The following is a 23,498-nucleotide window of genomic DNA, read 5'->3' on the forward strand; positions in this document are numbered from 1 at the left end:
GTTTGCTTTAGTGGAACAAAATTTAAATTCTATTTTGGGCCATCATCCGCCGTCTCTCCGTCAATAGGGCAGCGCTGAGTCGGTCCCAGCTTTGGACAACAATATACACAGTCTTTGGCTTTGTCGAGGCGCAGAAAAGACTGTCTATATCCAAGTGAAAGAACTCTGCAATATTAGCCATTACCCAGAGCCTTGGGTTGAAAAATATCAAGTGTTTGCCTTCCATTCCACTTCTCTCATCATACCAAACAAATCTCTACAAATCACCTCTATTTTGCCCTCAAAAAGTATCAGCAAAATTGCATAATCAACTGTGTGTGGCATTCACTCCCCAGTACCCCCCACCGTAGCCCCCATTCAAGCACCATATCATCAACAGCTTCATTCTGGACCATTAAAAATAAAATACACACATTGAAAGGCAACGTGCGCCAATTGTCAGAAATGCAAAAGAATTGCGCAAATTTCAGCAGAAAATAAAAGGAAATCAAAACTGAGATAAAACTGGGTAGAAAAAGCCATAAAGAACCTGAGGCTGGAACGAGCTGCTGGATTATTCTAGACTTTTGTTCTTTGTTTTGTTCTGGCCAAAAAAAAATACTGAATGAAAAGTTTTCGTAAAACGAAAACTCGTAAACGCTTCTCCACACACACACACAAAACAATTGCATGCAGAAATTTATTGTATTTATTTGCATTGACAACACAACAAACGGCAATAGAAAATCTCTCTCTTCCCATTGCTGTCAATAACGGTCACGTTTCCCCTCCCCCGCCCCCACAACACACGAAAATGCATTGTAATGGCGATGGGTGCCTATCTAAGTGTTGTATCAACAATGGGGCAACAATTGCCCACAGACACAGGCGCAGACGGAGACGGAGACTACTACGATCTATGGAGATTGAAACGGCAACAAATTAAAGCCAAGATAATCAAGATTGAGAAAACAACACAACCGACAGAGAAATAGGAACAACAAAAATAAAAACTGAGAAAACACCAACAGTGAGACCTTTTTGTGATGCAAAAACGGCGACAAATCCACACAGAAGAAGCAACATTTGAGGGAAGATTTACTAGCCTTCCAGATGAGGTGCCAATCGAAGGCGCCACAAGCCAGAACAAGGCTCAAAATGCAACCTTGATTATAGTTATAGTTTTCGACATATCTAACCCAAAACAGGCTGTTCATTTTCAAAGAAGTCAACAAAAGAATATCAGTTTTGTCACAACTCTTGACTATTCGGCAGCACTCAGTTTTATATTTTCTAAAGTAAAAGTAGAACAATGCCTGAGAGTGCATAGATCAATAGTGGCACACAATCATCCTCCTTCGCAAAGACAAAGTCGTTCTCCATCTAAAAATCACCCGAATCGTCATCGTCATCATCCCCTCTGGATGCCATCGTGTGAATCATGCTGTGGATAAGATCCTGGCTTACTAACAGTAGACGACACGCCTCCGGTATGATATGAACCAAAGGTTATCTTGGGTTCTGTAATTAAATATATTGATCAGATCAGTGAGTATTTGGACACTCACTTTAGAAGGAAAGATGTTGTTCTTTCGACTGATTCAACAACGGATTTCTCTTGTCTGCAAAACTAAAAATATTTGTTCTTTTGGCACGATTTTATTGGCCAGCCGATGTGCCGATATCTATCGATGGATTGCAAATTAGTTCTATTAGAAATACTATATGCGATAAAATAATCGATAATATACATAGTTCGATTAATGATTGATCCCAATTGATGGACGATTGTATTCCAATTAGGTATTAGATGCCGTTCGGAATTCAATAACTGGGCAAATATGGCAGAGTGCTCAATCGATAAGCCGAATTCCCAATCGATAATTACTTATTTTAACCAGTTGAAAGCTAAAAGTTTTTTTAAAATTCATATATTAAACATTGAACTGCAAATCGCTTTAATTTTCTGAACAAGCGCACTCCCGTACAAAGTAAATGGGGGAAACACTTATACTAGTTCGTCATGAAATCGTCGACAAAAACCGTTGGCTTTAGGCATTTAAGGGTCAGTGGTCAGTGGAGGTGGAGGTGGCGGTGGCGGTGAAGGCGGAGTTGTAGGGGCCCTCAAGGCGATCATCGAACGATGAACCAATCAACCATTGAACCCACTTCAGAGATTGCATGCACTCTGCTCTCCTCCAGATGCAAATTGCCAAAGCAAAGAAAAGCGAAGGCAACAATTTAATTGAGCCATAAATGACGGAACCGTAAAATCGCACACAAAATGCAAAAAAGCCACTGACAACTCTACCAGCAAAAGTCATTAAAATACCTACCGCCGCCACACGACAAATGTGGTGGCAAATGCTTGTCAAATCAGCATAGTTTATGCTTTAAACGATGAAGTTTATAGGAATTCCAATTGTGAATGCGGAGCACTCGAGTAGTTGTTTGTGTAAGGAAATTCTTAAAGCTACTCGCACTCGCACTGATTCATTGACGTGCTAAGCGGCGTTTTATTTATTCAATTTCCTCATAAATCAATTGCTAATTTCTCGTTTTGGTGGCATTACTCATACGCAGTGCGGATATCACTCATACGCAGTGGATACTAATACTCTAACGTCTTTATGTCACTCAACCGCTGCCGTTTGCTTTCACTCAAACGCAGTACAGTTTCATGGCGGCGAGCTTTTGAACGATAGCAATTCAATAAAGTTCAGTTCCAATTTTTGCCGTTTTCTAGTGGCGCCATCAGCCTGGGGAGAAGAAAAACTTCTGTTCTTGCGGTAAAAGCTTTCGTATTGTGGAGGAATGCAATGAGCGAAAATGGGAGAGATATACAGTTTTACAGGTACTGATAAATATCACAGTACGCTCCTCCTCTATCTCTCTCCGTTGTCGACCTCTGATCCTCCTCCTCCTTCTCCGCCTAAGACTCCCGAGAGGGTTCTGTCAATCCAAACCGAAAAGCTATATTACTATAAACAAACTATATAATTTTTGTATATAATGCATACTATTAGTATGATCTTTTACTTGTTTATACAATTTTCTGATTAAAAAATAAATATATTAATCTCATTCTGTTTAAGGGACCCTGACTGTTGATAATACACATCTCAGTAAATACAACAAATTATCAGGAGGCAAATCCCACACTCAAATAAATGATAGAAACAAAGAGCACTCTGCTCCAACAAATGTTTACAAATGTGCAAAATTCATCAACATAAATTCTAGCACTTGAAATGGAACATTTTTATGGCATGCCCTGCATATTCCCACTCTCTCTCTCTCTCTGTCTATCTTTTATGATGCTTGCATATATGCAAATCCCATGCATATACCCACACTTCACACACACACACACACACACACTCTCTCATACTCGTTGAAGTCATTCAACTTTCAGGGCAGGCAGCCCCGTACGTGGTCCTGTCTTATACTACGTGACCATAAAGCCAAAAAATGACCCTTCAAATGACCGAATAAGCTGCCACTCCGCTCCAGTCGCCGGGGTTCCAAACATCCTTCAGGACTTCCACCTGTGGCCCCAGCGACAGCACCCAGATAATGGCCATAAAAGAGCAACAAAAGAGGCTCACAAAAATGGCTAAAATGGCAACCAACAAAAAACAAAACCAAGTAAAATAAATGCCAGACATAAAGTTAAATACATTCTTAAATGTTGAGCAAAATGCGAACATTATTCTCCTCTGGAGGGAGAGAGAGAGAGATAGATTCAATTTCAAATTTTTTGATCGCCTTGTTGTAAAATGCTAAATGGCCAATTACTCGTATTTTGCACCTTCCAATGAGCCACCAGGGGATACATTTCAGCCACAAAGAAGAACTCACCCAAGGACCCAATCGAGGGGCCATTGAACCTGGCATTTGAGTTTTGGCTGCCACAAAATTGCTGCAGACTTCCTCCCCCCTGGGGTCCTGCCTGGTTGCCCTGGATCAAAGCCTCCCCCGCGTCAAGGTTGAATTGCGTCAAACTTGTGTCAAACAACCAATTAATATGCATATTACAGGCATTGCAAAATGTTAATGGGCCCCCGCCATTAACATAAATAAAAGCAACAAAACTGCACGCCTCCAAAAGGGACGAAACGGTATTTAAAGCTTAATTTTAGAGTGACAAAAATTAAGTAAATTCTTCGACCTGTTTTGTAGGTACCTAGACTTTTCCCCTGGCTATACCTTTCACACTTTTCTTGTGGCCTTTTGGGGGCCTGGCCTGGCTTTCTGTGCGTTTAAGTTGCCATTAAAAGTTGGCAACGTTTTTTAATGAGCCAAGTGAAAAGAGCTTAAGCCAACCACAAAGTAACAACCGAATGGTGGCTGATATTTCGGATTGAAGTAATTAAATACAGATACCCCCAAGAGTCCTTAAGGAGTGGGCAATTCGTGTGGGGTTTGTTCAACGATTTATGTTATGTGTTTTTTTGCAGAGGGTTTTCCGCTGTAGAGGGATAGTACCTATTATATACACCGAATTGATGCGGTGGGATTCGAATCTGACTGAAGGCAGGACTCGCGATGTTTGAAGGCATTAAAGGGGCATACGTATATCAAGGCTTTTATGAATACTGTAAATTCATGCAGGGCTCTAGTACCTACATTTTTGTAATTTGAATAAGTTTTGCTAAAAGACAGAGTACTAGTAAATATTGAATCGAATAACTACTAATATTGAAAATATATTTTGAAGAATTTTTTTATGAAAATATTCTTGTATTTTTCTGAAAATTTTGAAATATTATGGCTAGTGGGAAAATAATATCATATATATCATAATATCGTTCTTTTCGGTTGTTCAAATAGTGGTTCAAAACTTACCAAGCAAAATTAAAAGAGCAATCTTAGAAAAAATCCTGAAAAAAGAACAAGGTAAACAAATATTAAGACAAAGAACGTTTTTAGAAGATATAAAATTATCTAGAGAAATGGAGCAAATTTATGTCAGATAAAATGATATTTAGCATACTTCTTTGGTGCCATGATTGTATTAAAATATATAGTAAATACAAAGAGGACAAAGACGGGGAAAAGATCTGCAAAATATGAGAAAATTTAAGGAAAAATATGCATAAATCTTCCTCAAATTTCTCTCTGTTTCCCTCGACAGGAAATCCCACAAATTCAAGTGCACTTTCGCACTCTCGAAATTTCTCTACTTTCTCCTCGCCTTCACCTCTCTTTCGGCCACTCGCCGCTTATTCATTTGGCTTTGCTGTTGTCCATTCAACAGTGGCAACAAAAACAATGGCACTTTAAGCTCCTTTTTGTTTCGCTGTTTTTTTTGGGAGGGTGGGAAACCAAGCTCTTTTTTTTGCAACTTATCAACACTATGAGAGGCATGCACACTCCCTCAGACATGTAGAGAGGCTGGTCGGTCAGAAGGCAACAACAGCTGCAAAAGTGGTGCCTGTTCCAGCAGAAAATTCAATAAAGCCGATGACCAAACACGCGCACACACACCAGAGACAGAGGCACGCCACGGAGTGGGGAGTCCCCATTTGCACCAGAGAGACAATGATAGACAGGCTGTAACCAGCACACACATGGAGGAATAATTTCAATTAGGCCAAGTTATCTGCCAGCCTTTGGCTAATTAGGCAACTGAAAATCTTTGCCATCAGCCACACGAAACTTCATTAGAACTTTGCCTCTGAGCCTCAGCCTCTGCCTCTACTTGTGGCAAGTGCTAATTGCAACGCGTTGAATGCCTCTGCCTGTGCCTCTGCCTCCTCTTCTGAATGCCGTGGCTGTTTGATTTCGATTACCAAAAGCCGCTGACAATTAAATTATGCTTAGTTCTGTAGGGATCTGCCTGTGCGTGTCCTGCATAGCATAGGCTATGGACTATGGAAATTTAGCGGAACTTTGATGGTGGGGCGGCAGCCGCTGGGAGTCTGAGTGTGTGATTAAGTGGGTCTTACCATGCCACGGGCCGTGGCTTAATTGGAACCTTGTGTGGCACTTAATTTGGTATTGAAAGGTTAGCAGAGCGTACCGAATTTTATTGATTTGGTGTGCATTTTAGTGATTTAATTGGGCAAGAACTACAGGAACTACAGTACTGAAAATTAACAGAACTTTAGCAGAAATTTTGTACTGAATTTGGAGCCCTAACCCACAAGGATATCCTCCATAACATCCCGAAGTTCCACATAGTCTTCTGATAATAAACACTTTTGAAGAATTATAAACAATCAATAGAAATATTCTTTGTGGAAACACAGCGATTTCTAGGCCCCGTCCCCGTCTGTCCATCACTCAGATAGGTTTATACCATTAAGTACAGAGATACTTATGGAGATTATAGTTTTAAAAACCAGGAGGAGAAACACCCTTTGAAACCAAGCAGAAATATTGTGTTCTAGCCATATGCTCATTATTTAATACAAAATGTATGTTTAATCCATTGAAAAACTCTGTTCGAGAAGAATTTCCATTGAATTTATTTTTGTATTCTCTTCTTGCGAATATGATATATGAAAATGTTGCTTTATCATTCCAGAACCAATATCAAGCATCTCTCATTTCTGCTCGACTACCTCTCTCACACACGCGCACACACAGGCACACACAGATACACACTCGGGCACATCCTGGGTATCGTTCAACCGCACTCGAACGACCTTCCATGTTTGCCTTTCTATGAGTTTTTCATATGAGCAACTCTCTCTCTGTCTCTCTCTCTCTCTGTCTCCCTCCATATGGCCATAAAAGTTAATGGAAAGGGGACCGCCTCTGCCGCACATTCACGCTTAATACGCTATTAACCAAGTTTATTTGGACCATGCTGTTGGCCAGGTCCGGGGTACACTGTACAGGCCCCAATGCGGTTATTTGTTATGCTACAAATTAGCCTGGTCAATTAGCGTTGGAGTTGATTCAATTTCCAGACTGGTCGGTACCCCCCCCCCCCCCCCCCCCAGGGGTGTGCTCTTTGCTTTTATGGACTTTGGACTTTTAATTCAATTTTCAATGTATATAAATAAATATATTGTATATAGAGCTAGAGCTACACTTTGCCACAAGCTAAAAGCCACTGAAAGGATTTCGCAGCTGGTAATTGTATCCAAAGGAAAATTGAACTGAAAATTAAAAGGGTTTTCTGTGTGTGTATTTGTGTGCGTGTTGTGTGTAATTCTATTAGGGATTTTCCAATGGGAAACATTTTAATTAATCCTCAAAGGCTACAAAAATCAAGGCAGAATAATTTTGTTCATCTTTGGGGTTTTCTTTTCTTTCTTTTTTCAAAATAAGAAAAGCCTCTCGGCTGAGACCATGGGAAAATTAATACTAAGCTGACGTCGTCTGCTGTGGTGAGGACCATCAACTCTCTCCCGGCTCTCAGAGAGACAAGCGCTAGAAAGAGATAGCCAACGTTTTGCGTTCTGTACGTTTGCCTGCATACTGTCAAAAGGATGGTCCTCGAAAGAGAGCAGATGTGGGGATGATACCACCTAAATTCGCCTTGGCTGAGACGATTCTCTCACGCTCTCAGCAAATACGAATTCAAAGAATAACGGACTACTCTACTGCCTAGTTTCCGTCTTTGCCTATTGATCCTCTTTCTAGCTGTACATCTACTATAATTTCTGCTCAACGACTACAGATATGCTTCATTTCTATGAACCTTCGACAGATACGTTGGATCGAAAAGTTTACTTTGCAGACTCCGTATTTAAAATTTCCGCTCTAACAGGTCTGTCAGGTTGCCTTTTTATTGTTTCGCAAACTTTTTTGGCCTTGTTAACTTTTAATTTCAGTCTGTTTTCTCTACTAAGTATTCTCTGTTTTTCTATTTCAAAGACTTCTCTCCCCCCCCCCCCCCCCCCCCCCCCTTCGATGTCAAAGCCAGTTAAGTGTATCAATAATTCATCTCCGAAAGAGAACTCATAAATTCTCATTAAAAGTTACTACAACAATATATCCTCTTTCTCCCTTTTTCTTTGGTTCTTCCTTTTGCTGCCATATTTTTGGTTCTTTTTTTGGCTGCCTGACAGCAACGGACATGGAAAAACTTTTATCACCCAGCTTCTGGGCAGAATTTTGTTGGCAGTAACCCAGGACAACGGACAGCGACAAATGACAGGCGGACAGGGACACTCGATAGCCCAGCCATCAGAAGTGGCAGTGGAACATTAATCACAGAGGCAGGAGTACAGGAGTAACAGCAGACTCAGAGAGAGGGAGACCAGAAAGGATCTGCAAAGCATTGACCCTCCAAAAATTTACATAATTCTGTGATTATCAAATCGATATTAACTATGGCTGAAACCGAACAACAACTATAACTATATCGGGAACAATAAGGCGGAAACTTTGCCAAAGTTCGTTGACCGTTAAATTGGGAAATCAAATCCAATGAGTCATCGGAAAATGTTTTCCCCAAGAAGCGGAGACAATTTAAGAGCCCTGAGAAGCTGAGGGAAACCTTAAGTACCTTAAGGAGCTGAGGGAAGACTTAAGTGCCACAAGAAGCGGTGAGAAAACTTAAGTACCTTGACCTTATTATGGGAGACAGAAGGAAGGATGTTAGAGTTGGAAAAGTAATATTATTTATAGGTACTGAAGATGTAAAATTCACATAAATATGCTGAAGATTTTGTAATCATTTCTGTGGGAGAGAAAATATTTTTATGATTAGGGGGGAATTTTATATACCTATTTTACCTATTTTAGCTATTTTGCATAGCACATTTGTTGGTTACAGTTGTTTACTTGGGTCTTTAGATATGGTATTTCAATGGGTCATGGTTTTATGACGGTCTTGAGAATACAGACAACTAATGCGAGCTATCCACTAACTCTTAAATACATCCCAGGGTGTGATTGAGGAATGGATCCAATCCCGCGTCTCTACATACCACAAGAAATATCTGAATAAATGAGGTGTCTCCGATTGTTCCTGAAGGCTGTAAATTTATAAGTACTATATCTACTGTAGGACAGAGGAATACACGATTTAGTTCCATACCTAAAGGATTTACACATCATATATGCTAAATATGCTTTAAATATGCTAAAAGATAGAGCAAAAGCCTCTCTAAAATTATTTGTACCCAAAAAAAATACCACATAAACTACCCTTTTAAGCCCTTCAACTCAATATTGATTGATTAAATATGGCCCTCGCTTGCCAGAAAATATTGTGCATAAAACGAACCAACGAACCAATGAACAATAAAAGAAAACCCCAAGTACCCACAAAATTTCCATCTCAATAAATACAATTCGATTAAGTCATCAACTAAAACGGAATGGAATTCGCTCTGCCTCGAATCCATTTCATTTAATAAACGAATACGAATACAACAGCGACATGCAAATGACAGGCATTCAATAATTCAAATGGAAAGCCTTGACCTCCTGCCCTGCTGCCCTGTGGCCCTCTGTTGACCGCAAAGTGCTTGAATTAATTGATCAGACCAGGCCAGGGGCTCCTAGGGGCTCCCAGGGGAGGATAAATTCCATTCCCGATGGTTGGGTTGGGTCTCCTTCTTTACTGTAATATGTTGAGGGTCACGAAAAAGTTATGTTCCCCTGTTGCATTCGATTTATTCTCCCTCTGTCTCTCTTTCTCTCTCATTACCAATCGGAACTTCCACTCAATTTATCTCGCCGCTAAGTTGCTGGCCAACTTGTTCTTTTGCGGTTTTAAGTGGGGCGGGGAGGGCGGGAAGGGCCAGTGGAAAATTGGCCACGACTTGAGGGCACAAAGTGGTCGAGAGCGGCCAAAGAATGCTACAACTTTTTTGATGCTCAAATTGAATTGCCACGAAAGAGGTTGTAGGGGGAGTAAAGCAAATCGATTGGTCATAGAAAATTGTTAAGTGAAGAAAAGGCAAGAAGACGCAAGAGTAAAGAGTCGCAGTGGAGTGCCGTGACAATAAGACACTCGATACTTGGAATGGAAACCTCTGGGGGGTTCTTCAGAAAAGAAGAACTACAAATCTCTTAGGTCACTGGATCAAGCAAAAAATAGTATTGAATCCCACGTGGCTCGACATCAGGATAGCCGAAACTCGGACAGACAAACAGATAGAAATACGATTGTCGCAATGCCTCAAATGCAATCGGGGCACACGGGACTCAACATCAAGATACAGACATAGAAGTCTGACTCGATGATGACTCGGCTATTGTATTGTATTGCATTGTATATTTTTGTATCGATAGTAATACAAGGTACGATCAAGCACGCACAAATTAAAGTTTAAAGTGTTACAGTTCTATATATTTTCATTATGGGGTCGAAACAGTTTCCTTTTAGGATCTTAGAAACATTTTCATGAACTCCATGTTCCCTTATCATCAAAGAGTACATATGCCCATAAAGAACCGTCTAAGTATTACTTAAGTTAGGCATCCCATAAGGAAAAACCTTCAACCACCCTGACCTGCCACAATATTGCTATTGATAGCAGACCCAATGCTCTCTCTCTTTCTCTCTCTAGCCAATTAACCGAAGCCCGAAATCAACACCTAAGACCTCTGTTCACCAAACCTGACCCAATGCGACCCTGCATGGAAATCACTTACTCAAAATCTGGGGCAAAAAAAAAAAAGGTTTCGGCTTAATTTATTGACGGATTTGTGCGCGAGGCCTTCTCGGATCTGCGGCTGGGGCCGGGACTGGGGCTGTTTATGAGCCTGTTCGCAGAGCCCATAAATTCGGGGGCCGAAGCAACAAATCATCTACATCCCCAGCAGTGCCATCATCATCATCATCCCGGTGATTATCCTCCAAGAGAGGAGAACAGGGAACAGGGTAGAACAGGTGAGCTCTGGCTGTGGGTGGGAGGGGTTGGGTGGGGAGCACATTATTGCGGCATCATTGGCCCATGAAAATGCCTGTTATAGATGCTTACGGTTATCCTCTTCTCTCTCTCTCTTTTTTTGCATGTGCAACATATTGAATAAGCTTGTGGATATACGGGTTTTCCATGGGTATGGTATTCCGCTTATCAATAAATTACCAGGCAACCCACAAAAATACACGAGAACAAGGAGGAAGCAGAGGAATAGGTAAACATTATTATGTAAATTCATTGCTGATAAAAAAGTCATGACTTGTGCGCACACATAAATCACAGAAATATTAGAAAGTAAGGAAGCTATGGGCGAAATTTGGAGCAAAAAAAGGGAAGACGCTGAAAAGTATGCAACGGGAAACATATGTGGAGTGCTGAGATACTAACTGAAACAATTCTGTAGATACAAATAAGCGATGAAGAGAGAGAGAGCAGTTATTGAAAGCGTGATATACGGAAGTGGAAGAGTGGAACACGTGTAGATATTTATATTGAATTGAATAAATAAAGAATAAGACAAAGAATTTATATTGAATTCAAAATCAAGAGTGGAGTGTGAAAATTATAAATTCATAAAAAATACGAAAGGTGTGAACAAAGCAAATACGAGTATTGATTGAGTAAATTATGAAAGTAAATCGGAGAAGTGCGGAAAGGGGTAATATTAAATAGGTTCTGAAAAACGTATTTCGTATTTTTTTGTATCCTTGACAGAGAAACAACGTTCGAATGGAATTAAAAAAAGAAATCAGTCAATAAAAAGAGTCGAAAGATTAATAAATTAATAAATAAATAAATGGAGTTTGCAAGGCTAATGAGCTTTTTCACCAGCTGTTGATGTTTAATTTAATCAATTAATAATAATAATTAATAATATTTTTTTATCAGCAAAATGTATGTTTGTGTATCCTAATGAGGGATCCCTCTATCTAGATATATATAGGTAACTTTGCTCAACCCCATATCTCAGATAATCCCTTCTGGATTCTATAAAACAATCTCATAATTCCATAAGGAATATTCTTTCACTTGAAATTCTTCTCTCTTTTATCGTCTAATCCGCCAATTAATCCGCCAAGGACTTCCCTTTCCCTTCTGAACGACAGCTTTTCACCAGCCATTTGAGAACTTAACAAGGCTTCATTCAGTTTCACACAAGGGACTGCCTTATAAACCCCATAAAGCCCTAGTCCCAGCCCCAGAGCAGAAGCCCCACCCGCGGAAAAACCTCACGCCCTAACGCACGTGAATCGCAAATATTATTTTTGCCAAAGCGGAAACTCGGTCAAAACTCAACAGAACAAAAACGTAATACTTTCTCTTTTTGCCTTCTAATGGATTTCCCATGCAAATGAACAACTGGACCAAACAGTTGCTGGAAGGAAAAACTGAAAGAACAAACGAGAAAACGAGAGAAAAATGGTCCAAAAGTCACGTTAATTTTTAGCACTTGAAAAAGCAGCTAAGGAAAAAAAAGAAGGCAAACATTTCGCACGTCATTTTAAGCCGAGGCAAATTTGTAATGCAAAGTTGTCCACAAAACTCGGAGAGGGACCCAGGCAGGGAGTCTGGAGTCTGGAGTGTGGAGTGGAGAGGAAGTGGGTCCCGGAAGGCAACCACAAAATGAAATTCAAATAAATAAATTCACACACGCGCCGAGGCGAACCGAAACCAAACCGAAACCAAATATAGGGGGATAAGTATTGTAAATTTTGTGTAAAAGGCAAAACAATTTCATTTTGTGGAGTGCGGATGTGGGGTTGGTAGGCAGGTCGTACGTTCTGCCTTTGTCACATCCACATAAACTTGTTGTATTTGTACATCAATAAAATTGAAAACTGCTTCTGCTGCTGGCAGCGAAAACGGAGCAGACCCTTTTGCTGGTTTCTCCTTTGAGAAGGTTTATTTTTGCACTGCCCTGTTAAGTATGCTTTGGAAATTCACACGAAAAATATGAAAGAAAATCGATGCTATCCCCAATTGATTGGAGGTTGATTTCGGGGAAAGGTAAACCATTAAATTTCTACGATTTTTGACTTACAATATAACAAATATTGTGTAGAAAAAGCTAGCATACCCTTAAATACCAGTTCTACCAGATTTGTACTAGATCAAAGCAAAAGGTTCGACAAAAAGGATGGTATTTTAATATCTTCTAGGATATCGCTTAGGAATGCCTAAAGAAGGAGTGTTGGAAGTAATATTGTACAATGCTGCAATCTGCAAATATTAGAGATATATAATCAAATTTGTAAATAATAAATTCCTGTGTGGTTCCGTAATGGCTGTTATCTAACGTAATATCTTATCAGTAAGGAATCAAATAAAATAGGGCAATGTAATAATCGATATATGATAAGTAAGCATTATCACCATAATTATAAGTAGTGCCATATCAAATCAAATCAAATATAAAGACATGTCTCTGAAACACACAATATTTTCATAGAAATTCTACCACAAGACACTGCTCTAGCTCTTCCTTTGTTGTACAGTACAAAAAAAAGTCCCTATTTGGCTTTTGGCCAGATGTCAAGGATATCAATGGATGTTCTCTCTCTCTCTCTCTCTGTTTGGTAATCCCCTGTGTGTGGTCCTGCCATTTCCCTGCCCAGCTTTAAGGACGCATCCTCACCCGTTTATGCCAGAAACCAAGCATTTTTCCTGTCGATTTCTCAGGCAGGCAGGGCACAGCCTTTTCCTTTTACTGTCTCCCAGCCACAATTTGTATCGTCTCTGCCGTGGCCCTGCCTCGTGTGGGCCATTTTGATTTTAACACAAAATTATTCACAATAAAAAGTGACAGCCTAAAAGGATTGTGGGCATAATTTACAAGTAATCTGAGCTGAGGATGGATTTCATACGAGTGTGTGGGTGTGCCAGCTCGTGCGTGAAATCATCTTGGGGGCGCAGAGACTTCCACCCTTTGGAGGCCTAATTGTTGGCCAAAAACTTTCGAGTTACGCATTAAAAAGCAATTAGCATTAAAAATAAAAGAAACATTTCGTTTTATGAACGGCAGCGGCAGTCGCGAGCTAATTACAAATCTCATTTGCGGGGCCTGGCTGTGTGTGGAAAACTTTTCCACAAAACCAAAAGGATAATGTCAAAAAGTTGTCTAATGACAAATAAAAGACAAGACGGAAGTGCGTAGCTCTAAGTAGACCACATTTCTCACACTTTCGGCTGTCTTTATGCCCCCTATGTCCTGGTATCCCTGTGGCTGTGCCCCATTCATGTGTCATTTTCGTCTAATTGCAGTTTGAGTGGCTGCAAATAAGTTTTAACAAAAACTTTGTGGCTTAAGCCAACATTTTTCTAACAGGCAGCCAAAGCGAATCGAGAACTAGTTCATTTAGGGGCAAAGTTTTATACTTAATAGTTTGAGGAGTTCAACTTTTACGCGAAATTCTCCTTAACTCCCTAACAGTTTTAGCCGAATTTTCGTTAAACTTTTGACCAAATTTCTCTTCCAAGATAACAGTCAACTTTTGTGGGAGTCGAATCTTCCGCGAACCGCTTCTGCAGTGGAAGCGCGGAACCAGTTTATTTTGGGTCTCGCAGCGAATGTACACGACATGTAATTTGTTCTTGTAGGTATTATTGGGTATTCTCTTTTGAAGTGTCAATGTGCCGTATCACGTACACGTAATGTATGTTGTTTTTTTTTTTAAATTGGAGCTATTTGGAGAACAAGTGATTTGTAGAGTTTGGGTATCTCACTGAAAGCTAGCTGGCCCGTGGTGGAGAGTCCAGCCAATCTTCTATATTCAGACTTTATTCTGAAACTTGTCTTGCACAGTTTTTTCCTACAAAATATCGAAAAAGCTTCCTCTTCAACAGTTTCAACAGACGTTAAGCGCCACTCATGCAGAAATTTCTACTGCCAGGTCGAAGGTGAAATCACAGACCACTGTCATGACCCTCAATCCCCAGAGAAACGCCCCCCTTCTGGGAAAGACAAATGGGCACGTCGTGTAGATTGTCACCTAAAAGTGTGAAACACATTTTTGTAATAAAGTTAAATTATGCATCAAAACGAATGAAATTCTCCAGGCTGTCGACTGATCTGATGTGCCACGCCACTCGTGCCTGGGTCCTGCCTGGGTCCTGCGGGCTCCTAACTGTCTCCTGCTGCTGCTGATGTTGTGTCTCCACAGAATGATTAATTATAATGGGCAACACCTTGGCTGTTAGCAGAGTATCTTTTCCCCACACACACACACACACAAGGAAATGTGAGATACACACACACAGAGACATTGTTGATTTGTCCCATGTGTGCGTGAGTGAGTGAGTGCGCTTGTATTTTGATGGCCCCACTTCAACGTTTATCGCACTATCGCACGGGCAAAGGCAAACAAATAAACGGAAAATGATAGAGAAGAAGGATACAAAACAAAACACAAGCGGAAAAAATGCCTCGACTAAGGGATACCCGTTTTACAATATTTATATTTATTTATAACAATAAAAACCTCAAGGCCTATATTTTAGGTGAGGATTGATCTTGGCGTCGCATTTTATAAATACAAAATATATATGCAAGCCTCTAAAAAATAATACTTTATCCAAGATTTTGGTGGTGTTCTTAAAAACAAGAACAAAACTCTAGATATTAAAGCTTTTTCTATCATTCACAGTCCCTAAGAAGTCCATAGTTTTACGAATTTTATACATATTTTATTTCTCAGATCTGACAAGGATTTGGATGATACCAAAGCCAAGGTTTTTACGGATACCATGCAGAATACCTTATTGAGTACGGACGTCTTTTAAACCCTAATCAATACACCCCTGAACTCAGCAAACACTGGGTACGAGTACGACTACACACCGACCGCTAAAGCAACCAGTGAAAGGTAAATACTAGGGGGGGGGGGGGGGGGGGGGGGGGGGAAATAGAGAATAGGGAAAAAACAAGATAAAGATTAGCCCGAAACTAATTGGTCGAAGTGATTTTTTATCGAGCTGCCAAATCAAGGTTGGCAAAGAGTGAAAAAGCGCCGCAACGAGGGGAGAAAGAACCCCAAAAGAGTGAAAGAAAAGACTAGAATGAAAGGAGAAACCCAGAGAAAGAACCCACCAAGAACGTTAACAGCTGCATTTGGAAACTGATACGAATGGCAGAGGCCAGCAAAAAAGAAAGAAAAAAGAACACGTTCCTTTCAATCTCCCCTGGCTTTGTTCAGGTTCCAAGGGAGCTCGAGCTCTGGGAGGTGTCCTTGCAACGTAATGCGGGTTCAATGGCACTGCCACTGCCACTGGCACTGGCACCCATGACGTTGCAGTTGATGCATGAAATATGAAGTGGACAGAAATAGTACGTTGCACGTTGCCTGAAGGGTGCCGGAGCCAAACTATGATTAATGCAGGACATGGCAGCAGTTGAAAATGCCATTTCCAATGACAATGGAAATTCCCGTCAGGGAGGGAGGGCCAGAGGTACAGAGGGAGCGATAGCTTTGTCCGAATGTTTCAGTATGCAAATCGAATTGAAAATTCTCACATACCGACCATATTTCGTGTATTTCGACCCTCAACTAAGCCACATTCTGCACGAAGCACGTCTCAGGACTGGGGCATGGACTTGGAGATAATAAATCAGTGTTTAATGTAATGAACTTAATGTGTCACACAGAACACACTTGAGTGGACAGACTAGGGCATCGACGGGCCTAGGCACAGCAATCAAATTCGTGCAGAGAGTCGAAAGATAACTGCCTACGAATGAAAATGTAATTTACGAAAATTCAATTTAAATCATCAGCAAATTTAAATGAATTTTGGAAATATTTTTGAAACAAAAACATATATGTATTAAATTTACATAAACAGCGAAGTTGTAGCTTGAATTTTAACAAAGAGCCTGTCTGTTCGTCAATCCCCTTGGATAGATGAGTCGGTCCCCAGAATCCGACAACAAAATACACAGTCTTTGGCGAGGCATATCGCAATATCAAAGTGTTTTCCCTTTTACCTAGAGTATTTTTTCAGAATTCTACGTTTACGAGTATGTCCTGTAATCTTAAGTTCTATAAAGCCACCAAGATGTTGCTTGAGGCACGAAAAAGCCGCCTTGGGCAGGTGAGTCGGTCCCAGAATTCAGCAACAATATACACGCACTTTGGCAAAGAACAAAGTTCGGTGCCAAGAAAGCAAAATATAATAGTTTATAGTCTTTGAATCGAATTTGAATAACGATCAAAAGATTTCATAAATCTACATAAATAATACCGATTAAATGATGGTAATAAAATAGTTCATCGTAATGTCAAAAATATATTACAAAATCTTTAACCAGCAGCTACGACAAACCCCTAAAAATCAGCTTCCAAAGTCGTTTAAACACCAAGAACACGTGTATAACTTTTCAGGAAAACATTCAACTTTGCAGAAACTTTTCGTACACTTTTCCAGTTAAGCAAACGCGTGGAAAATAGCTGCCACCTGACTCGCTTTTCAAGCGCCTAAAAGCAGAGCCAGTAGTAAATGCAGCTTGACTTCTTAGTCAATATTCAGAGAGAAGACTATGATGCTCCCTCCGTTTGAAAGTCCTTTTCTTGTTGGTTCGGAGCGGTGGAAATGCGCCACAAGAGCGCTATTAAAATAAAACGTGCTCAAAGCGCTGAGCCCTCAACGATCCCCAGGATTGTACGCACTCGAAAGTCAACAGCAAACGGAGTAAAAAAAGAAAAAAAGCGTCGCGACAACAATGGGAAAACCAAGGAAAAGCCAAGGCAAACAGACGGCAGACAGCAGACGAAAGAAAGGAAGAACTAGGAGGAGCATAGCATTCGAGTAAAGCTACCCATTGAAATGGTGGATTTTGGATGCCACGTGTCGTTTGCCTCGCCTCCGTTTTGGGTGTTCAAATCACGTAGCAGACATTTTCGTTGCATGTTGCGTATACGCCGCGTGGGACAACAACATACAGCATAACGCTTATTAGCTCTTGGTGTGTTTTTCGCTGAATGGTTTCAATGGATAGAATGGGCATATAGGAGAGCCAGGAGTGCCTGGAGTACCATTTTTCAGCCTAATGTCTTTTTAAGCGGCATTCGGTACCCATTTCCATCCCATCCTCAATTAGTGTGTTTGTACGCATTTTACACAGTTTGCTGAGGATGCTGTTGTGCTGCTCCTCTTATTGTTGCCATGCGAATCATTAACGCTGAGCGCTCAATTAGCTAATTATGCAAGAGGCCCAAGCGCTGATGACTTGCATGACGAGTGGGAGCTTCATTAGCGCCAACAACGAGGCACTCAACAAGCAACAAGATACATACTCTTATTGATTGAAGGAATAACATGCATTTTTAAGCAAATCTTTAATGCAAAATTCCTTATCGCCGAGCCCTATATATGATTTAACAATGTACTTTATACCGTAAAATTTTGTATCCTGTTATTATCGCTAGACCCACGAAAAGGATACATCGTTACTGGTATTTTGGGACTATATTGATCAAGTGTTTTGTCCACTTGTATGTTTTCTTGTCGTACTTGTCAATGGGTCTACAGATCTTTCCTCTTCTCACACCCGATCAATCACAAATTGTCTACTTTATGGAATTTCTTCACTTAAAATTAGGAATCGCTTTGGGAACCTTGTTCTTTGAGACAATAATGTGTTCATGCGTGAACAAAGTTTGTAACATGCAGCTGTATGCATGAATTTCCATCTTCTTTTATAGAGCACCTATACAATCCCTTGGCTCGTAAATAGTACTCATCCAATATTATTTCCAAGTGTATAAGATTAATATATCAGGCAGCATGCGGCTAAGGGGTAAAAAAGTGCCATATATCATAAATAACGATGGCAAAGCCATTTTGACTTATTAAGTGCCAGCCAGCGCTGCTTTTTCATCTGCAAAGGGGTTCCCTTTTTACATATATCCATCCTCCTTCACTTCTTCTCTCCGATGTCCTTTGTCAGGCTGTCACTGGGTGTTTGTTGTTGCTGCTGTGACCCTGCGGGTTGTCGCTCTCCCACATGCAATATTTGTACCCGTAGTGCTCCCCGTAGTGTCTCCCCTTTTTCGTACAAACATCTATGCAAATGGCAAGAAAAAGGCAGTCAAAGTGGTTTCTGACTCTGCGTCTGGCGTCTGACGGCTGGTTCGTTCTGTGGGTGCTTGTGCCACATCCATCATGTGTTCTCCTGAGTCCTCCGTCCTGCGTCCTGTGTGTGTCCCCTGCCAAGTGATGCATTCAATTTGTCATTAGTGCCACGACCACCTAAGCTAATGCACCTTCATGGGCGAACAGTTTTTAGGGATAAACGAAGGGGATACCCTTTGGTATGAGGATTGAAGGGGGCTTAAACTTTAGGACAGGTGCGCACAGAGATGTGATTCCAGTGTGAAGAAATGATTAAGTCTTTGCACACTAGTAAGTTTTGTGGAATCCATGAAAGCCCCTGAGTGATGTTAAGGATTTTATATTTGTATCTTTTCGATTCGGTTTTCAATCGATTCCGCGGGCAAGCGGTACCACTTCTTGGGGGCTCTGAAATCCACTCAACGTAATATTTCGATAATTATTTGTTAGCAAAAACTATATTTAATGGATATCCCAAATGTTCTTATGTTTCTCTCTCTTCAATCAGGTATACCCCACCATCTAATAGTCATTCCAACTGAAAGCTAACTTAATCCTAAGGCATCCAACTAATTCAATGCTGACGCTGGAACTTGTTTACGCCGTTTAGACCCCCCCACATGGCGTGGGCTTGGGCGTGGGCGTTGGTGTGGGCTTCGGCGTGGGCATGGACTCCTTCCTGATGACGTCGATCTCCCACCACCCCACACACACACACACACACACATCGATAGATACCATTTGAAATATATACTTCTTTGCCTGCTTACCATTTTTCTTTTTTGTCGCCTGGCAGGTCTTCCCGAGTGGCAGAAGGGCAGGAGGGCAAGGGAATGTGTCTTCTGGGGACATTTCTCTTTTGCCAGCTTGCAAATGTATGCAAGAAACGTTTGTCGTATCGTAATACTTTCCCCCCTGAGCATTGATTGACGTAGAAATCAAAAGTTGACTAAAGGAAAATGCAGCTCAAGTGGAATGAAATCAGAATGCGTGATTGTGCATGTGCATATCGGAGTTGAATATATTACAATCAGGGATGAGCCACAATCTGCTGGCTGGTGGGTAAAAATCTGATTACATTTCTACGAAAAAAAAAAACGGCAATATCTACGTCGCAACAGACTGTCGAAGGGCTGGGAGGTTCCCTCTGCATTTCGGCCTTGCGAATGAACCAACTAATTGACAAACGCCTCTGTGCCTCTGTGCCTCTGGGCCTCGGTGTTTGTGTATGTCGTAGGACTAGGTCTGAATGGTCTGGTCTGGGCGGTGATAGCCCTTATAGCCAGCCTGAAAATCAGGTTACACGAGTGCGGAGAAACCAGTGCTTTTCAATTGCATGATGTTGTTCTGTCCTCGGAACTGCTTCCTAATTAGTGTTTATTGTTTTCCATCTGGACCAAAAGGTGTGGGCTAATTGCGATTATCGCTGAATGCGTGGGTGGGTTTGGTTTCCTGTGGGTGGGGCTGCTTTTGAGTCTGTGGGAAACTGGAATACATATAAATTGAATGCTCTCCTGGGATTTTATGTAATAGCCAGAAATATAATAATATATAACAATAGTAGCCAAATACAGCCGAACCTTTTCAGCTCTAAGTTCAACAAATTGTCAAAGATAAAACCGTAAATATTTTATTCTTGTAGCCAGCAATAAGTCATCTCAAAGAAGTTCTTTCATACATAAATCATTCAATAATCCATCCCCAGATTAGACTTACCTCTCAATCAACTCGGGAAACTTCCTTATCTCAATTTATTACTTAAACTTCTCCTGTTATCACTTTAAGCAACGCGACAGACCGTTCTAGTTTCTGTTTTTTTTTTGCTATTTATATTTGTTTTTTTTTTATGGAGCTCAAGGAGCAATCAAACCGAAATCCTTGAGGGTCGAGCAGCAATTGAAGCGTAATTATTTGCTACGGCGCATTTCCCGTGTGGCGTGGCGTGGCGTTGTCGTCGTCGCTGCTCAAATGGCCAGAACGGAGGCCGGCCGGACGGACCGATGGACACCGGAAGGCGGGCCAAAAGCGTAACGTAACGTTAGTTGGCACTGGGTCAGTAGAGCAGCGGGATATTGGCTGTTGTTGCTGTTCGTTGCTGCTGTTTTTGTTATTGGTATTTTCCTGTTGTCTGAGCCAAGTAATCAGAATAATTACATGGCCCTAATGGCAACAGGGAACTTGCTCATTTTACAGTTGCAAATAAATTGCTTGGAGCTTGGAGGGGCAGAGGCAGAGACAGGCCTGGTTTTATAAGCAAATTGCGTGTTCATTGCTCAAGGTCGTAGGTAGAGGATATTTGCGGACAAATTTTCTACTCTCTAGTTTTTTTTCGATTAGTTTTTTTTTTGTTGCCTACTCAACTAAATAATAGTAAAAACAGGACAGGAAAGCCGGTTTTGGGGTAAAAAGCATTTGATACCCTCTTAGATGAAGAAGGGTTTCTATGGGATGTACATAAATATGTTATCTACTAATACAAAAAAAATAAAAATTTGTTTTCAAAATTTTTATTATACCCGATACTCAAAATGAGTATTGGGGTATATTAGATTTGTGGTAAAAGTGGATGTGTGTAACGTCCAGAAGGAATCGTTTCCGACCCCATAAAGTATATATATTCTTGATCAGCATCAATAGCCGAGTCGATTGAGCCATGTCTGTCTGTCCGTCTGTCCGTCTGTCCGTCCGTCCGTCTGTCCGTCCCCTTCAGCGCCTAATGCTCAAAGACTATAAGAGCTAGAGCAACGATGTTTTGGATCCAGACTTCTGTGATATGTCACTGCTCCAAAAATATTTCAAAACTTTGCCCCGCCCACTTCCGCCCCCACAAAGGGCGAAAATCTGTGGCATCCACAATTTCGACGATACGAGAAAACTAAAAACGCAGAATCGTAGAAGATGACTTTATCTTCTAGAGTGCAAAATCTGAACCAGATCGTATAATTATTACAGCCAGAATCACGAAAACAATTTCACTCTTTCTCGCTCTGTCTCACTCTAACACACAGGTTTCATGGTCGGTTTTGCCAATTGTAAAATATGAGTTCAAGGATCTCAGAACCTATAAAAGCCAGAGCAACCAAATTTGGTATCCACACTCCTGTGATATCGGACCTTGACCGTTTCCTGTCCAAATTTCGCCACACCCCCTTCCGCCCCCGCAAAGGACGAAAATCTGAGGCAACCACAAAACTCAGAGACTATTAAGGCTAGAGTAACCAAATTTGGTACACACACTCCTTTAAGATGTCACTATAAAACGTATATCTCAGAATTTCGCCCCACCCCCATCCGCCCCCACAAAGGACGAAAATCTGTTGCATCCACAATATTGCAGATTTGAGAAAACTAAAAACGCAGAATCATAGATAATGACCATATCTATTAGATTGCTGAATCTGGATCAGATCAGATCATTTTTATAGCCAAAAGGAACAATTCAATCAATTTGCAGTGGCTACGCAGCGCCCGACGTCACGCTCAGACTGATTTTCTGTCTCTCTCGCACGCACTCTTTGTCGTGTCGCTTAATATTAGCGGCGTCTGCCGGAGCAGAGCCATACTGACTTAGTATCGGGTATAACCGTAGAGTTGCGGTGTCCGCAGCAACTCACAACGTTCCCCCTCGTTTTTTTTTTACCGATATGCTAATAAGATTTAAATTCTGTTTAGCAGCATTGTTTATAAATATGCACTTTTCAGCACTTTATGTCTTTTAACTGTTGTATGTATGTGTATTATACAGATTCTTTTGGTCGAATTATGTTTAAAAATATACAAGTTTCCATAAATTTGACCAATTTGATCTGAATCCGGATTGCAACAGGCAAAAAGAAGGACTATTGTGAGGCAGGGGAGGGACAATTTTTGACCAAAAAAAGACAGCCACATCTGCCCTTACAAACATCTCCAAATCAAATATACACCCTGCTGTAGAGCTTCACAAAATGACCCAAAATATACAATCAAAACACCGTCTGAGACTAGAGATGGTTGCGGGAGTGAAAACAGAGCTGGCGCCTCACGGACACTCACGCATCACTGCTTCACTTGTTGCTAGACTATGTGGAAAACCACGAAGTGTACTTGGAAAATGTCGCCTAACAAGAACACTTTGTTTATCACAGCTTGGGTGAAAACGTTCTTGCATAAATTCTTGTAAAATTCTCACGATTCAGTAACAATATACGGTCTAAATCCACATCTCTAGGAAGGACAGGACGGACACCATATGCCGGCAAACCAACACAAGCGCAAGAACAAACCTTAACAACACAAAATTGACCCACACCACCGCACGGCGTTTAACACAAAAAGTTATCAATAAATACGGATTACAATTCGAATATGCAGCGTGCCGGCAAATATTTACGTGCTTAAGTCGCGTGGACGAAGTTGATGCGCGGGCAAAACAGCTTTGGTATCCACTCCCCCACAGACTGCGCACCGACTCCTTTTGCATGGCGCGCATGAACTCCTCGCCCTGGCAGATGTGTGTATAGGCCTTTGTATACCCTATTTCGTTAATTTAATATGAAGATCCTGTTTTCCAAACAGTTTTTGAAACGTAATTAA

General features: G+C 41.0%; 1 protein-coding gene across 1 annotated transcript; it reads right to left on the reverse strand.

Annotated features, from left to right (window-relative positions):
- Window positions 1–20,739: 20,739 nt before the first annotated feature.
- Window positions 20,740–23,409, reverse strand: LOC117184043 (uncharacterized). Its single transcript, XM_033380077.1, has 2 exons — window positions 23,189–23,409; window positions 20,740–21,051 (listed from the first exon to the last, which is right to left on the reverse strand). The coding sequence occupies exons 1-2, from the start codon at window positions 23,392–23,394 to the stop codon at window positions 20,838–20,840; spliced, it is 420 nt and encodes a 139-aa protein (XP_033235968.1). The 5' UTR covers window positions 23,395–23,409; the 3' UTR covers window positions 20,740–20,837.
- Between the last annotated feature and the right edge of the window lie 89 nt (window positions 23,410–23,498).

Source organism: Drosophila pseudoobscura, chromosome 4 (genome assembly GCF_009870125.1).
Source record: "Drosophila pseudoobscura strain MV-25-SWS-2005 chromosome 4, UCI_Dpse_MV25, whole genome shotgun sequence".
Taxonomy (NCBI): Eukaryota; Metazoa; Arthropoda; class Insecta; order Diptera; family Drosophilidae; genus Drosophila; species Drosophila pseudoobscura.

Excerpts from the sequence above, each read along its gene's own strand:
- LOC117184043 (XM_033380077.1), bottom strand. The coding sequence starts at position 23,394 with ATGCGCGCCATGCAAAAGGAGTCGGTGCGCAGTCTGTGGGGGAGTGGA. Across the intron at positions 21,052-23,188 it reads GTCAATTTTGTGTTGTTAAG|ACAACAGGAAAATACCAATA; the intron begins GTTTGTTCTTGC and ends TACTTGGCTCAG.